Source organism: Apodemus sylvaticus, chromosome 9 (assembly GCF_947179515.1).
Source record: "Apodemus sylvaticus chromosome 9, mApoSyl1.1, whole genome shotgun sequence".
In the NCBI taxonomy this organism is placed as follows: Eukaryota; Metazoa; Chordata; class Mammalia; order Rodentia; family Muridae; genus Apodemus; species Apodemus sylvaticus.
Genome location: NC_067480.1, coordinates 57,953,087 through 57,971,626, shown reverse-complemented (window position 1 = coordinate 57,971,626; position 18,540 = coordinate 57,953,087). Strand labels below are relative to the sequence as shown.

The 18,540-nt window shown below is 36.2% G+C and overlaps 1 protein-coding gene across 1 annotated transcript in view; it reads right to left on the bottom strand.

Annotated features, from left to right (window-relative positions):
* Boll (boule homolog, RNA binding protein) overlaps positions 1-18,540 on the bottom strand; it is a 119,671-nt gene that overhangs the window by 41,201 nt on the left and 59,930 nt on the right. The window contains exons 8-10 of the mRNA XM_052193483.1: positions 8,451-8,498; positions 7,245-7,373; positions 1,734-1,832 (exon numbers count right to left, since the gene is read on the bottom strand). Of these exons, the coding sequence (XP_052049443.1) occupies positions 1,734-1,832; positions 7,245-7,373; positions 8,451-8,498 (276 nt within the window). The remainder of the gene's footprint in view (positions 1-1,733; positions 1,833-7,244; positions 7,374-8,450; positions 8,499-18,540) is intronic.

The following is an 18,540-nucleotide window of genomic DNA, read 5'->3' as shown; positions in this document are numbered from 1 at the left end:
TGGTTGGGAAATGGGCAGAGGGAAGAGGGATTATGGGACTTATGGGGACGGGGGAGCCAGAAAGGGGAAATCATTTGGAATGTAAACAAAGAATATAAAAAAAATAAAAAAGATTTGTGTTTATAATATGAATATAGTACAAACAAAAGTGGAAAATCTCTGCAGTAGAAGCTGTAAAGTAAAGCAGTGTTGTGGTGTTCTACACAACTATGGAAGTAATTAGTACTGGTGTTCCTGTCCCAGAGACAGACACATTTTTTAAAATGAGATTCACTAAATTACTGAAGAATAATTAATTATATAATGCATAGAGCACTCTATATTAAAATTTTTGACTATAGTACCTTGGTGATAGAGTACTTGCTAAGATGTATGAGGCTCTGGGATCAATGTCTGGCACCACCAACAAATTTTGGATATAAAACACATAGGAAACTCTACCTTTTATTAAAAAACAAAAAGAAGTATAAAACTTCTTATAGACCTGCATTCCAGGTTTGACTTTAAAATTTTATTTTTCCCCAAGTTCAACAAAAGTGCAATTCCTATATCACTAAATTAAAGAGTAAGATGAATTTCTATTTACAATTTCTGATGTTGCCTACTTAGAGATCTAAAACAACTTAGACATGTGCATACTCTTTAAGTAGAAAAAAATCCAACTTTATCTAATCCATCATGTACAGATATACCAGAAATCAATGCTGCTGCCAATATTAGTAGAAGTCTGTTTTTGAAGACGTTTCTAACAATACTGAAAATGAAGCCTTCATAATGAGGCTTATTAACATTTAGATTCTAATGTGAAACCAAACTTGGGGTCTTATTTCATATCCGCAGTTAAACTATTGAAGGAAATGAAGGGATGAAGTGAGTAGTCACAGCAGTGAATGGTTATGGGGCAGGCCATGAGGGAATAGAATTCAACACATACGAAGGATCATACCACAGAGTATACATGTACTTACTCCACTAAACTAAAATAGACAAAAATTCATATCACCAGCAAAACAGTTAATCAATTTTCAGTTCTTTACTATGATGAAGTCCATCTTTCTAACGTGATGATCCTGAGCCTCACTAAGAAACCCAGAACAAGGGAAGAGAATGTCCTGCTTCACTGCAGATGACCAAAATATAGGGACTATACACCTGGATCTAATTAGATTAGATGTACTTGGGTGATATAATATTCTCTGACCAGAATCTGATTTAACCATCACAGATATATTCTTAAGAAGCAGAAAGTGGAGATGACTAGCTGTTTCATCTCCTTACAAATACTATGTATTATTGACACAGGTAATCCTATGTACTATACCTAGAACAGAAAAATCAGACATAACAAGTAGATTAAGGGTTACCAGGGACTGAAGAAAGAGATCAAAAGGGAAGAAAGATTTATTGTGTCATGAGAACAGAGTTTGTATTTGAGGTGATGAAAAAGGTTGGGGAGGTTGGTAATAATTTTTTACAGTATTGTGAATATAATTAAAGACACTTAAAATAGTTAAAATGGTAAACTTAAATTTATGTATCTCTATATCAAAATAAAACATTTTAACCATGGGGGATTTATAATATTTCAAAATTAGTTAATAGAAATTGTTAATTTAGAATTTATTTCCTCCATATAAAATTCACTAATTTTTTACTTTTGATCATAGATGGGATAAAATGTGTCCACATCATAATGGAAGAAAAACAGAAAAAACTCAAAATGAACTCCTTACTTTAATTGGCTCAGGCTGCATCATAGGTGCAGGCATAGCAATGGCACTTGAAGCATAAACCTGGTGATATGCTGCTTGAACTCCATGGTCAGAATAAGGCTGTTACAAAAGAGGCAGCGAGGAAATAAAAGGAGGGGAGAGAAAAAAAAGAAGTGTTACTTTCATTTATTAAACTACTTATATGTTTTCTACCACATACAAAACCTCATTTGCTATGTTTAATGAAGTTATAGTCTGATCAAGAAACAGCATTACTCTAAATCATCACATGTCCTGTGATGCATGTGTATGATGCATGGGGAAAAAACGAACACTCAATTATACTTAAGAACATTGGTGAGAGTCAGAATGGCTAAGATGAAAAACTCAGGGGATAGCAGATGCTGGAGAGGATATGGAGAAAGAGAAACACTTCTCCATCGCTGGTGGGATTGCAAGCTGGTAAAACCACTTTGGAAGTCAGTTTGGCGGCTCCTCAGAAAATTAGACATAGTACTACCCGAGGACCCAGCTATACCACTCCTGGGCATATACCCAGAAGATGCTCCAACATGTAATAAGGACACATGCTCCACTATGTTCATAGTAGCCTTATTTATAATAGCCAGAAGCTGGAAAGAACCCAGATGTCCTTCAACAGAAGAATGGATACAGAAACTGTGGTATATATATATATATGTATATATACATATATATGTATATATACATACACACACATACATACAATGGAGTACTACTCAGCTATTAAAAACAATGAATTCATGAAATTCTTAGGCAAATAGATGGAACTAGACAGTGTCATCCTGAGTGAGGTAACCCAGTCACAAAAGAACACACATGGTATGCACTCACTGATAAGTGGATATTAGCCCAAAAGCTCAAAATAAACAAGTTACAATTCATAGACCACAGGAAGCTCAAGAAGGAAGACCAAAGTGGGGGTGCTTTGGTTCCTCTGAGAATGGGAACAAAATACTCACAGGAACAACTATGGAGACAAAGTGTGGGGCAGAGACTGAAGGAAAGACCACCCAAAGACTGTCCTACCTGGGGGTTCATCCTATAAACAGTCACCAAACCCTGACACTATTATGGATGACAAGAAGTGTGTACTGAAAGGAGCCTGTTATGGTTGTCTCCGGAGGGGCCCTGCCAGAGCCTTACAGATATAGAAGCAGATGCTAGTAGCCAAACATTGGACTGAGCACAGGGTCCCCAATGGAGGAGTTGGAGGGAGGACTGGAGGAGCTGAAGGGGCTTGTAGCCCCATGGGAAGAATGACGATGCCAGCCAACCAGACACCCCAGGGCTCCCAGGGACTACGCTATCAACCAAGGGGTACACATGGTACCAGTCAGAAGTGTGGCAGAGGAATGCCTTGTTAGTCATCAGGGGGAGGAGAGGTCCTTGGTCCTATGAAGGCTCAATAGATGCCCCAGAGTGGGAAAATTGAGGGGGCTAGGTGGGAGTGGGTTGGGTGGAGGGGCATATTCTTGGAGGCAGGGGTGGGAGGATGGTTGGGGGTTTTTGGGGAAGGGGAAACTGGGAAAGGGTATAACATTTGAAATGTAAAATGAAGAATATATTCAATAAAAATAAAAAAGAATATTGGTGAGGATGGTAATGAAAAATTTCCTAGAGGCACTGATGTTTGATTTAAAAGAACTGGGAACACAGCAAGGGGCAGTGTTATTAAATTGGAGGTAAGTAAAAAACACTTCTTTTGGGAGACCCACATAAGTTATTTGGTAATCTGGAAAGAACATTATATTCTAAAGGGGGGGGGCGGATTAGCCTGGAGAGCAATAAACAGAGGGCAGATTATTTAAAATATATTTAAATGATAATAAATTCTGGCAAGGATGTGGAGAAAGAGGAACCATTTATTCTGTTTGTGGTAGTGTAAACTGGTACTGTCACTATGGAAATCAGTATAAAGGTTTTTCAAAAAAATTAAAAAAGAATTACTATAAGACCCAGCTATACCAATCCTGAACATATATCTAAGTGATTTTATAACCTACACAGGAATCCTTGCATACCCATGTCTATTGTTGGTCTATTCATAATAGGAAGGAGATATAATCAGCCTTGTTATCCATCAACAGATGAATAGATAATGAAACACGTTTATATTTAAAACAACAGATTTAAAGTATCGAAATTATTGATACCCTGTCTTCAAAATCTGATTACACATACACACATATCTATGTGTATGTATGTATGTGTATATATATATATATATATATATATATATATATATACACATACACTCACACACACATGTATACACACATATGTATATAATATCCACTTACATACAGGACATCTCAATTTGTTCTTTTCCTATTTCAAGTGTTCAACTGCTATATGTAGCTGGTGACTATTATCTAGGATACTGCAGTATAAAACAGCAAACATTATGTTGGTATTAGAGTTATGAGTAACATTGGACTGAATATGTAGGGTGAGAGATTGAAGAACCAAACATGAAATTATGGGGCACAAAAGGTCAGCTTACAAAGAAAAATGAAAGCTAGAAAAGGAATTCCAGAAGAGGGCAGTATTGTGTGTGTGCAAACACAGGTCTTAAACAGACATGAAATATGTACATTGTTCTTGAAGGGTTAAGGAAGGAAGGAAAGTATTTAGAAGTTAGATTGTCATTAAGGTCCTCTTCAAAGGCAGCTTAGGCAGAAAGATAATGAAACAGACTTCAGCAGGTGTGGAATGAAGTCATCCTAAACATCACAAACACTGAATACAGCCTATGTTTTCAAGAGTCTTGGTTTTGAAAGATGGAATTAGGGGATCTGTGAAGGAATGTGTTAAAAGATCATAATTACCTCTCAAAGATGCTACAGATATTAAAGGCCTTCGTATCAATCATTTCTAATTTTTTAATACTGTAATATGGTCTCTCGATGCCTTCACTTTTATAAGTAAGGTAACTATGAGAATGAGACTGTGGAGGTTAAATGATTCCCTTAAGAATCACAGCAAAGTAGCGAAGCTGTGAACCAATGGAGAGAAACTTATAGGCCATTCCATTTTATTTATTAAATTATATATTAATAAGAGCATACATTCTGCTGGAAACAGCACCAAAATAAAATACAGATGTCATAAACTATAAGCTACATAGTCACAGCAATATTTTCTAGCAAAAATCTTATTAGATTAAATAAAGAGTGACTACACACTGGTGATGAGTACCTCATATCAGGAATTAAGAATATGGATTAAAGCCCAAGTAGATTTTGGTAAAAATCATATGTAAAAACATTCTTCCTTTACTCCCACCTCCATGCAAACCAGTAAGCAAGAAAACATCAATAGAGAAAGTTCTGAAATTTCATTATCAGTTAAATTAGAGCATATTTGTGGATTTCAAATTACAAATCATTTATAATGTGCACCCATGCTGTACAATTTGGACAACCATAAGGGAGGATTCTGAGGCTTTTACTCACCAAGAATAAGATTTCCCTAGATATCAATGAAAAGATCTACCTAAACATTCTTAGAGGCTTGTAGGTTCAGGCAAGGTAAAAATAAAGATCTAATTTTATAATGCTGCACAATAAGGGAGGGGAATCTCAAGGAGAAATGTCTATATTATTTTTTCTGTCTACTATGTAGACTTCTAGCTGAATAACATTGCCAGAGGTGAAACAGGGTGAAGGATAGAATAAGTACTGATTGTTACATCTCAATACGGAGAACCTAGGATACTGATTGTTACATCTCAATATGGAGAACCTATGATAAGAATTTGAGATTGAACTAGGAACTAAAATGAATACCAGCAAGGATATGGACAAAAGGGAACCCTTGGATAATATAGAGTAAATAAAAATTAGGGTAGTTACTCTGCAAAACAGTATGAAGGTTTCTAAAAAATACTATTATGTGATTCATGCATTCTGTGCTTCTGCATATACATACATATATAAAACACACACACACACACACACACACATATATATATATATACATATACATACATATGTACCCCTCTACCTACATACATACACACACACACATTCACTCAGGCAAAGAAAATGAGCCAACTTGCTAAAACTTTCTGAACTCTTAAGCATTACAGCAATATTCACAATAACAAAGGCATGGGAAATGTAGCTTAGTGCTCTAGTCCTTGCTCAATGGTATACAAACCTTGGATTGTTTTCTCAGTACCAGAAAAACAAAACGAAACAAAACCCCTCTATTCTTGTCTTACACAATAGTAATGATATAGAACCAACTTTAGTGTTCAATGGGTGAAGATAATATAAGGTATGAATGATAGAATAACATATAATCTTAAAAAGAAGGAAATTCTGTCAGCTGTGACATCATAGATAAACCTGGAGGACATTATACCACAAAAAAGCCAGGCACAGAAAGAAAGATGCTTTACAATGCTTCTATGTGGGATCTAAAAAATCAAACTCACATAAGCAGAGATTAAGATAGTGGTTTTCATGAATGGGGAGAAATATGAGAAGATGCTGGTCAAATGATAGAGTTAGAGATAGGATAGATGTTTTCTGGAGAGTCACTCTACAGCATGGTGACTGTGGATAATAAGAATGGGTTATAAAGTTGAAAATTGCTGAGAGACTGTAAATGTTTTCACTACAAACAAAAAACTAAATAATCCAATGAAGAGATGAATTACATTGACTGTGGTAATTATCTTAGAATATATACAATTACAAAATATGTAGTTCATAAATATAGTACAATTTCTACTCAATTATATTTACTAAATCTGGAAAATAGGAAACAAAAAAGTAATTGGAAAATGAGACAAAGAATGGAGAAATTCTAATAAAAGTATGAAGAGTAAAAACACTAAGATCTAACTGTGGAAATTACTGGTCTAGGATAAAATTATGTTATAAGCTTTAGAACTAGACAGAGAACAAAACAATGCACTCAGCAAGATGCTGATTTACAACATACCGTCTCATCTGCACGGTTCTTGCACATGGATGACGCTATTAGTGACACACCGAGGATATAACTTAAAGACATTGAAGATAGTATTTGTAATTTGTAGTTAATAATTTATATTATTATAGGAAGATTTTAAAAGTTTACATTGGTTTAAAGATTATATGCTTTTAACTGACAGAATTATTAGCAACAGTACAGACTGATAAGAAAACAAGAAGGTGCAAATATGTGATGCATTAAAACTTTGAAAACTTGGAAGTTGATTCAGAAGTAGTTACTGAAAAGTTCTAGGATGGACCAACACTCAGAATAAAAAATGGTAGATACGAATACATCAGAGAAAACACAGCAGTTTTAATGATGAGCTTTAACAAATTAAAAAAGGACTAAATGTTGATACAAAGTAGTTATAAACCAGTCACTTTACCACAGAGCTGGGAATGCAGCTTACTTGCAGTATGTTTTTTTCTAGAATCTACAGGGCCCTGGGTTCAACTCCTGACATGGAACAAATGAAAAACAATGAAAAAGATAAACATGTACCTCTGGAACTGACGCTTCCATCAGAGATAGTGGAGGAGGAACACAGCCACCATCTTGTGCAATTTCTACTGGTTGATAAATAACCTCAGAAGGTTGCAGATATAGGAATGGAGCAGAAGAAGCAGGGGACTAAAACACAAAATTATCATTGTTATTTAAATATGCCATATTGACTTACCCTAAAATGAAAAATATTCTTGGTTGCATATTTTCTTAAAATTATTTTTCAGGGATAGCATAGAACTGTCTTAGAAACAAACTAGAATATATGAGTTGTCAAACATATCAGTTGTATGGATATTATTGAGGATATAATTATTATTATAGATATTATTAATGGTAAGTAGTAAATGTTTATAGTGCTTCAGAACCTCATACATAAACAGAGACAATAGTTGTAGGTATACTAATATCATCATTACAAATTGTTATAATGTCCTATCATATTTAAATTGATGGTAAGTATCTACTTTCAACTTTGTGACTTCACATAGGTGTAAGAAAATGCCACTAAATATTTTTTGGTGGAATACTATTTCTTAGGAAAATTTTGGAAAACAATAATTTGAAATTTTATAATATTTTGGATTTTAGATTAGGAGTGTTCTACCAGTAATAACTGTAAATATTCCCAAATTCTAAAATGTTAAAGTAAATTTTAATATTTTAATATTTAATTTAATTTTTAATATTTTAATTTGAATCTTATCAAATTGTTATATTATAAAAATTTAAATGATATACACTATATAATCATATAGAATAAAATATAAATATTGTAAAATATTAAATTATAAGAAAATTTAATAATTTAATATTGAAACCCAAGAATTTCATATACTTAAATGGTTCTTACTTAGGAGCATGAGATAAGCTAAGAATAACCTGAAGTTATGCTAGAAAAATGCCAACATTTCCAATAATAACAAAACCACATTTTTCATGTTTATGTAGCTTTCCTTTATAAAATGTTTTTCACAAACATGATCTCATTTCATCTTTCCAAAAATGATGAAAACTTAGAAGGTTATAATATCACTGCATCCATTGCATAAGAGGAGATGAAAATGTAGTAGTTAAAGGAATCATAGATAATAAAGGAGGAAGGCTATAAACCTAGTTATTCTGACTTTAGTTTTCAGGGATTTTAATACAAATATAGTGAAAACAAAGATTTAAAATTAGATACTGGAGGTTGATATTTACCTGGGGAACCCCCCACTGCCATTGCCCTGGTAAACACTGTGCTGGGGCCTAAAATAAAAAACAACCAATACTCACATAAGTTACAAACAAGGTTACAAAGAACATTTCCAAACAAAAGAATGAAGTTAAACTTGCAAGGCACACACAAAAGTCAACTCAAAATGGATTGGAGCCCTAACCACTAAAGCTAAAGTAGTACATTCTTAGAAGAATTAGACTATGAACGTGGAAATCTCTGTGGCTTTGAGTTAGGCAATGCTTTAAAAGTTATGCTATACAAATACAATCAACAAAGAAAAATACTAACAAAAGTTGAAAAGTAGGGCTTCATCAAAACTCCTTAAAACTTGAAAGCTATAAAGAATACCATCAAGAATGTGAAATTTAACTCGCAAAATATGAGAAAAAAATCTACAAATTACATATTTGATATGGAAATTTTATTAAGCATATAGGAACATATTATTTTTTTATGTGCAATGCTGTTGATTCAATACAGGGGCTCACAAATATTTTGTAAGCATGAGAGCCACAGTCTAAGCCCCAAAAGAATATAAAAATCTGCCTTTTTTTTAGGATACAGAAATATGGAATTCCTTATTTTTCAGCTTATCATAAATATGTATTGGAAGAAATACACAAAGAAATGGATTTTCTTTTTACTCAGATGCAGTGAATTAGTCTTGCATTTGAAGGAATGTACAGGTGGAGAAAAGGAGGTTGTTATTCTCTGGAGTTTGTTTTACCATGGATTAGCTACAGTATAGACTTCTCTAATTCTGAACATCAACTTAAAAAATTATCTGTTTGAACAAGATGGTAATAAATGTCCTTTCTGGTCTAATTCTATGAAGATATGAGAATTTTCCTCCTACAGTATTTTAAAGTGTGATTTACTTGCACAATGGTGTTTCATCCATACTGGCATATAAAGTAGTTTGTCATATAAACTTGTCTATCACAACCAATTCTTTTTCCTTGTTCTACACACTTAGTAGTGAGATACACTTTTTCTTTATTTGCTTTTGTGCATCTGGATTATTCATTAACATACTGATCTTCTTTCCATCCAGTTTTCTGCAAATGACATAATTTCACTCTTCTTTATGGAGGAATAAAACTCCATTACGCATATATATGCCACATTTTTTTATTAGATATTTACTTTGCTTACATTTCAAATGATATCCCCTTTCTGAAAACCCCCATCCCATTTCTCCTCCCCCTGCTCATCGTGCCCCCCACCCCTAGAATTTCCTGACTTGCATTCCCCTATTCTGGGGAACCAAGCCTTCACAGGACCAATGGCGTCTCTCACTGATGTCTGAAAAGGTCATCTTCTGCTACATATGTAACTGGAACCATGGATCCCTCCATGTGTACTCTTTGGTTGGTGGTTTAGTCCCTGGGAGCTCTGGGGCGTACTAGTTGGTACATATTATTGTTCCTCCTGCAGGGCTACTAACCTCTTCAGCTCCTTGGGTCCTCTTTCCAGCTGCTCCACTGGGGACCCTATGCTCATTCTATTTGTTAGCTATGAGCCATGGGTGTTTTGATCCACTTTCTAATAAGGATCAAAGTATCCACACTTTGGTCTTCTTTCCTCTTGAGCTTCATGTGGACTGTGAGTTGTATCTTGGGTATTCCGAGCTTATGGGCAAATATCCACTTATCAGCGAGTGCATATTGTGTGTTTTCTTTTGTGATTGGGTTACCTCACTCAGGATATTTTCTGGCTCCATCCATTTGACTAAGAATTTCATGAATTCATTGTTTTTAATAGCTGAGTAGTACTCCATTGTGCTGATGTACCACATATTCCATATCCATTCCTCTGTTGAGAGATATCTGGGTTCTTTCCAGCTTCTGGCTATTATAAATAAGGCTGCTATGAACATAGTGGAGCATGTGTTCTAATTACATTTTGGAGCATCTTCTGGGTATATGCCCAGGAGTGGTATAGCTGGATCCTTTGGTAGTGCTATGTCCAATTTTCTGAGGAACCCCCAAACTGATTCCTAGAGTGGTTTTAACAGCTTGCAATCCCACCAGCAATGGAGGAGTGCTCCTCTTTCTCCACATCCTCTCCAGCATTTGCTGTCCCCTGAGTTTTTTATCTTGGCCATTCTGACTGGTGTGAGGTGGAATCTCACGGTTTTTTTGATTTGCATTTCCCTGATGATTAAGGATGTTGAACATTCTTTTAGGTGTTTCTCAGTCATCCAGGTATTCCTCAGTTGAGAACTGTTTAGCTCTGTACCCCATTTTTAATAGAGTTATTTGATTCTGTGGAGTCTACCTTCTTGAGTTCTTTGTATATATTGGATATTAGCCCTCTATTGGATGTAGGATTGGTAAAGATCTTTACCCAATCTGTTGGTTGCTGTTTTGTCCTATTGACAGTGTCCTTTGCCTTACAGAAGCTTTGCAATTTTATGAGGTCCCATTTGTCAATTCTTGATCTTAGAGCATTAGCTATTGGTGTTCTATTCAGGAATTTTCCCCCTGTGCCCATGTGGTCCAGTTTCTTTCTGACTCTCTCTTCTGTTAAATTCAGTGTATCTGATTTTATGTGGAAGTCCTGGATCCACTTGGACTTGAACTTTGTACAGGGAGATAAGAATGGATCAATTTGCATCCTTCTACATGTTTACTGCCAGTTGACCCAGCACCATTTGTTGAAAATGCTGTCTTTTTTCCACTGGATGGTTTTAGCTCCTTTGTCAAAGATCAAGTGACCATAGATAGGTGTGAGGGTTCATTTCTGGGTCTTCAATTCTATTCCACTGATCTACCTGCCTGTTACTGTACTAATACCATACAGTTTTTATCACTATTTTTTTTGTAATATAGCTTGAGGTCAGGGATGGTGATTCCACCAGAAGTTCTTTTATTGTTTTGTTAGAATAGTTTTTGCTATCCTGGGTTTTCTGTTATTCCAGATAAATTTGGAAATTGCTCTTTCCTATTAAGAATTGAGTTGGAATTTTGGTGGGGATTGCATTGAATCTGTAGATTGCTTTAGGCAAGATGGCCATTTTTACTATATTAACCATGCCAATCCATGAGCATGGGAGATATTTCTATCTTTTAAGATCTTCTTCAATTTCTTTCTTCAAAGACTTGAAGTTCTTGTTATACAGATGTTTCACTTGCTTGGTTAGAGTCACATCAAGGTATTTTATATTATTTGTGACTACTGTGAAGGGTGTCATTTCCCTAATTTCTTTCTGAGTCTCTTTATCCTTTGAGTATAGGAAGGCTATTGATTTGTTTGAATTAATTTTATATCCAGCCACTTTGCCAAAGTTGTTCATCAGGTTTAGGAGTTCTCTGGTGGAATTTTTGGGGTCACTTAAGTAAACTATCATATTTGCAAACAGTGATACTGTGACTTCTTTCTAATTTGAATCCCTTTGACTTCCTTTTGTTTTCTAATTGCTCTGGCTAAAACATCAAGTACTATGTTGAATATATATGGAGAGAGAGGGCAGCCTTGTCTAGTCCCTGATTTTAGTGGGATTGCTTCAAGTTTCTCTCCATTTAGTTTGATGTTGGCTACTGGTTTGCTGTATATTGCTTTTACTATGTTTAGGTATAGGCCCTGAATTCTTGATCTTTCCAAGACTTTTATCATGAAGAGGTGTTGAATTTTGTCAAATGGTTTCTCAGTATCTAATGAAATGATCATGTGGTTTTTTTCTCTTTGAATTTGTTTGTATATAGTGGATTACATTGATTGATTGCCATATATTGAACCATCCCTGCATCCCTGGGATGAAGCCTACTTGATCTGGTGGATGATTGTTTTGATGTGTACTTGGATTTGGTTGGCAAGAATTTTATTGAGCATTTTTGCATCGATATTCATTGGTCTAAAGTTCTTCTTTGTTAGGTCTTTGGGTGGCTTAGGTATCAGAGTAATTGTGGCTTCATGAAATGAATTGGATAGTGTTCCTTCTGTTTCTATTTTGTGGAATAGTTTGAAGAGTATTGGCATTAGGTCTTCTTTGAAGGTCTGATAGAATTCTGCATTGAACCCATCTGGTCCTGGGCTTGTTTTTGGTTGGGAGACTATTAATGACTGCTTCTATTTCTTTAGGGGTTATGGGATTGTGTAGGTCATTTATTTGATTCTGATTTAACTTTGGTACCTGATATCTGTCTAGAAAACTGTCAGTTTCATTGAGTGGAATTGTCACTTTTGTTGAGTGGAAAATCTACTACAGTCTTTTGTAGTAGGATCTGATGATTTTTTGTTTCCTCAATATCTGTTGTTATGTTTCCCTTTTCATTTCTGATTTTGCTGATTTGATGTCTCTGTGCCCTCTGGTTATTTTGGCTAAGGGTTCATCTATCTTGTTGGTTTTTTTCAAAGAACCAGCTCCTGGTTTGGTTGATTCTCTTTTTATTTCTTTTTGTTTCTACTTGGTTGATTTCAGCCCTAAGTTTATTTCCTGCCATCTACTCCTTTTGGATGTATTTGCTTCTTTTTGTTCTAGAGCCTTCAGCTGTGCTGTTAAACAGCTGGTGTATGCTCTTTCTAGTTTCTTTTTGGAGGCACTCAGAGCTATGAGTTTTTCTCTTAGCACTGCTTTGTGTCCCTTAAGTTTGAGTATGTTGTGCCTTCATTTTCACTAAACTGTAAAAAGTCTTTAATGTCTTTATTTCTTCCTTGACCAAGTTATAGTTGAGTAGAATGCTGTTCAGTTTCCATGTGTATGTAGGCTTTCTGTTTTTTTTTTGTTGTTGTTGTTGTTTTGTTATTGAAGACCAGCCTTAGTCCATGGTGATCTGATAGGGTGCATGAAAGTATTTCAATCTTCTTATATCTGCTGAGGTCTGTTTTGTGACCGAGTACATGGTCACTTTTGGAGAAGATACTGTGAGGTGCTGAGAAGGTATATTCTTTTGTTTTAGGACAAAATGTTCTATAGATATCTGTTGAATCCATTTGGTTCATAACTTCTGTTAGTTTCATTGTTTCTCTGTTTAGTTTTTGTTTCCCTGATCTGTCCATTGATGATAGTGGGGTGTTGAAGTCTCCCACTATTACTGTGTGGGGTCCAATGTGTGCTTTGAGCTTTAGTAAAGTTTCTTTTATAAATGTGGGTGCCCTTGTATTTGGAGCATATCTGTTTACAATTGAGAGTTCATCTTAGTAGATTTTTTTCTTTGATGTGTATTAAGTGTTCTTCCTTATATTTTTTGATTACTTTAAGTTGAAAGTCGATTATATTCTATACTAGAATGGCTACACTAGCTTGTTTCTTGGGGCCATTTGCTTGGAAAATTGTTTTCCAGCCTTTAACTCTGACGTACTGTCTGCCTTTGTGCCTGAGATGAGTTTCCTGTATGCATCAAAATGTTGGGTCTTGCTTATGTTATCCAGTTTGTTAGTCTATATCTTTTTATTGGATAATTGAGTCCATTGATATTATGAGATATTAAAGAGAAGTGATTGTTGCTTCCTGTTATTTTTGTTATTAGAAGTGGAGTTATGTTTGTGTGTCTCTCTTCTTTTTGTTAAGATTAATTTCTTGCTTTTTCTAGTGTGTAGTTTCCCTCCTTTTGTTGGTGTTTTCCATTCCTTATCCTTTGAAGAGCTTGATTTGTGGAAAGATATTGTGTAAATTTTTGCCATGGAATACCTTGGTTTTTCCATCTATTGTAACTGAGAGTTCTTCTGGGTATAGTAGCCTGGGTTGGCATTTGTGTTCCCTTAAGGGTCTGTATCACTTCTGCCCAGTAACTTCTGGCTTTCATAGTCTCTGGTGAGAAGTTTGGAATAATTCTGATAGGTCTGCCTTTACATGTTACTTGGCCTTTTCTCCGTACTGCCTTTGATATTCTTTCTTTAGTGCAGTTGGTGTTTTAACTATTATGTGATGGGAGGAATTTCTTTTCTGGTCCAATCTATTTGAAGTTCTGTAGGTTTCTTGGATGTTTATGGGCGTCTCTTTCTTTAGGTTAGGGAAGTTTTCTTCTATAATTTTGTTGAAGACATTAACTGGCTCTTTAAGTTAGAAATCTTTACTCTCTTCTAGACCTATAATCTTTAGGTTTGGTCTTCTCATTTTGTCCCGGATTTCCTGGATGTTTTGGGTTAGGAGTTCTTTGCATTTTGCATGTTGACTGTTATGTCAATGCTTTCTATGGTATCCTCTGCATCTGAGATTCTCTCTTCTCTTGTATTCTGTTGTTGATGCTTGGATCCATGACTCCTGCCTTCTTTCCTAGGTTCTCTTTTTTCTTTTTTGGCTTTTTTGAGACAGGGTTTCTCTGTGTAGCCCTGGCTGTCCTGGAACTCACTCTAAAGACCAGGCTGGCCTGGAACTCAGAAATCCACCTGCCTCTGCCTCCCAAGTGCTGGGATTAAAGGCATGCGCCACCACTGCCCGGCTTTCCTATGTTTTCTACGTCCAGAGTTGTTTTCCTTTGTGATTTCTTTATTGTTTCTACCTCCACTTTTAGAACCTGGCTGGTTTTGTTCAATTCCTTCACCTGTTTTGTTGTGCTTTCCTGTAATTCTTTAAGGGCTTCTGTTTACCTGTGTTCTCCTGCATTTCTTTAAAGGAGTTATTTATGTCCTTCTTAAAGCCCTCCATCAGTATCATGAGTTATGATTTTTAAATCCATATCTTGCTTTTCTGGTGTGTTGTAGTATCCAGGACTTGCTGTTGTGGGAGAATTGGGTTCAGATGTGCCATGTTGCCTTGATTTTTGTTGGTAACATTACTACATTTGCCTTTTGCCATCTGGTTATCTCTGGTGTTAGTTGGTCCTGCTGTCTCTGGAGAGTGCTTGTCCCTCCTGTGTGCCTGCAAGCCTGTCTCAGCACCCCCGGGTGACCGGCTCTCCCCTGGCACAGTATGCTGTGGAGGAGCCAGGACTGTGCCACTCCTTTGTTCCCTGCACTCCTGGCTGTTCCTGCCTGCTCAGTCACCAGAGAGAAGATGACAGCTTCAATTCACTCCCTGCAGAACCGTTCTCTCCTGGCAGGATCGGTGCACAGACAGCTGTGGCACTGCTCAGCTCCTGGGTGCAGGTAAAACCTGGAAGGACCCTGGCCCAGCTGCTCTGCCACTCCTGGTTGTACCCACCTACTCAGTCGCTGGAGAGAAGATGATCTACATTTTCTTTACATACTGATTGATTCTAGAGAGATTCCATATAATATGGCATAGCTGAATCATAAGGTAGTTTTATTTTTAGAAGATGTTCCATGCCAATTTCCCATAGTAGCTACACTAATAATAGACATCCTCACCAGCAGTGTGTAAGAGGTCCTTTTCTCTGTCATTTCCAGAATTGTTGTTATTTTTGATAGTAGACCTTCTGACTGGGATGAAACTGAATTTCATTGTACTTTTGTATTTTTCTGATGGCTAAATCGGAATCTTCTGTTTCATGCATTTATTGACTATTTGTATTTTTTTTTTTTAACCTAAAAAGTGTCAGTTTATTCCTGCTGCTCATTTATTTATCAGACTGTTTGCTTTTTTGGTCATTTTTATTTTAAATATTAGTCTCCTGCTTGATTCATTTTTTTAGTTGATCAATTTCATTATTCTCTGTGTAGAAATCCAGTTTCCAAATTAAAAAAAAAAAGAAATCCAGTTTCCTTTGCACCACTTATTAAAGAGGCTGTCTTTTTCCAATGTCAAGACTCAAGTGAAAATAGCTTCTTGGGCTTATTTCTAGATCTCTTCAGGCTCTCCCATTGGTCTGTGTATTGCTTTTTTGACAGAATCATATTCCTCTTAATACGATTTTATAAAATAAAGTAAGGCACTGGATGACTCCTGCATTGTTCCTTTTACTCAAGATTACTTTGACTATTTGGAGTATTTTTTATTTCCATATGGGTCCTTGGATTTTCTTTCCTAGATCTGTGAACAATGTCACAGGAAATATGATGAAAATTACACTGAATTTATAAATCCTTTTTTTTTGGGCAATAGCTATTTTAACAATATTAATTTTGCTGATTCATGAACGTTATGTAGTTGTTTCCTCTGAATTGAAATAGTCACTCCTAGAGGGAGAAGGAAGACCTTCATGACTTAGGATACTAACAAAATTTACAAGTCTAGGAAGCTCAGAAAGTTATTATCCAAAGGTCTCCTCTAAAAGATTACAGAAGCAGTGAAAACTGGTGCAGAAGAGGAGTCTTTCTGATAGTGTTGACTGCAAGTTGTTTAGGAAACTGTAGTTTTGTGTGTTATCATCCATTTTGGGATGAACTTCTTAGTGATGCAGTTGCTTTTGAGTCACCCATGTTCCTGTTAATAATCCTTCTTCATCCATGCTTATATAAGTAACTGTTAAACTCATAGGCTCACCAAGTCAGACTTGGGTTTGGCCATTTCTTTGATCTGTTCTTAGCATCCAACCTGGGATTAACAGATGTTTGTCCACTTCTTCACAAGAAAAGTCACACAACATGACTGGTACCTAAATAGAGACCTGACAGAAATAAAGATGAGTTGGACAGAAGCAATCCATTGCAATGGGTAAGACATGTGACTGATCTGAGGGTGGGGCACCTGCAGGGGCAATTCCAACATGGATATCTTTCCTCATGTGGGATGGTATGGTATGCCTCCTTACTGTAGTGGCAGCACCATAGTCCCTCCAATTGGTGATAAGACTTAGTTAAGAGTAGATCAATTTTTTAAAATGTAGTTTTATTACTTAAAGTAATTTTTAAATTTAAATATATCTTGATCATATTCTTCCCCTCCCCTACATTTTTCCAGACCTTCCCTCTCAGTCCATTCTCCCAACTTTTGAGTTTCCTCAAAAAACAAAGAAAACAATGGAACAACCCTCATCAAATTGAGAAATCAAAATGAAACCACACCCCAAAATAAAATTCACCAAACTAACCAAATAAATGCATCTCACCAAACAAACAAAAACAAACAAACAAAAAAACTTGTCTTGTCCATCAAATGTTGGTTAACTATCCTGTACACAAGGTCTGATATAACATGTGTGATATACCTAGTGTCACTCTTGGCAGCCATAAATGACAGTTTAATTTTTAACCTTATTTTTAGTGGCTAGGCGTTCATTCATTCATTTAAAAAGTAACAACTTAAAATATAATCAGAAAAAACAAAAAAGTATCATATTAAAATTGGGCATGACAAACCAACAGAAGGAAAAAGAGAAGAGTGAGAAGAGAAGGCAGAAGAGTGAGAGACCTATTTGTTCACAAACTCAGGAATCCCATCAAAACAGTGAACTGGAAGTCATAATATATTCACAGAGGACGTTTTATAGACTCATGGAGGTCCTGTGCATGCTGCTTCAGTTTCTGAGTTCATATGAGGTTTGTTTATGCTGATTTAGAGGGCTTTGTTTTCCATGTCCTCTGGTTCTTATACTTTCTGCCTCATTTTCAGAGGGGTTCTCTGAACTCTGAGGGGAGGCTTTTGATGGACACATCCCATTTAGGGTTGTGTGTTCCAAGGTCTCTCACTCAAGAATAGGTCATTTATAAGGGAAATCTCAGGGTTCCCACTTTCCTCCGTATGGTATGAGGTGGCATTCTATGGGGTCTGCTACATATATGTGGATATTCCCAAATGGCTAATAAAGCAGTATACATATTGCAACCCTCAAATGTGGCATGTATGGAATGGAATAAACAGGCAGTAGCAGCTGTGGTAGTAAGACTTTGCCTAATGAATGGAAGAGGAGGCCCCATGGTCCTGTGGAGGCAATGCCCCAGTGTAGGGGAATGCTAGGGTGGTGAGGGTAGTGGGTGAATGCTAGTGGGTTGGGGAGCACTCTCATAGAAGCAGGGGAGGGGAAGGGGCGAGAGGATAGGGGGTTTGTATAGGGGAGACCAATGTCAATAAATAAAACAACCAATAAAAAAGAGAATAAGCCAGGCAGTGGTGGCACATGCCTGTAATCCCAGCACTTGGGAGGCAGAGGTAGGCAGATTTCTGAATTCGAAGCCAGCCTGGTCTACAGAGTGAGTTCCAGGACATACAGAGAAAAAAGACATGCCTGGGGGGGAAGCCCCACCCCCCCCCCCAAAAAAAAGAAAGAAAGAGAAAGAAAGAATATCTGA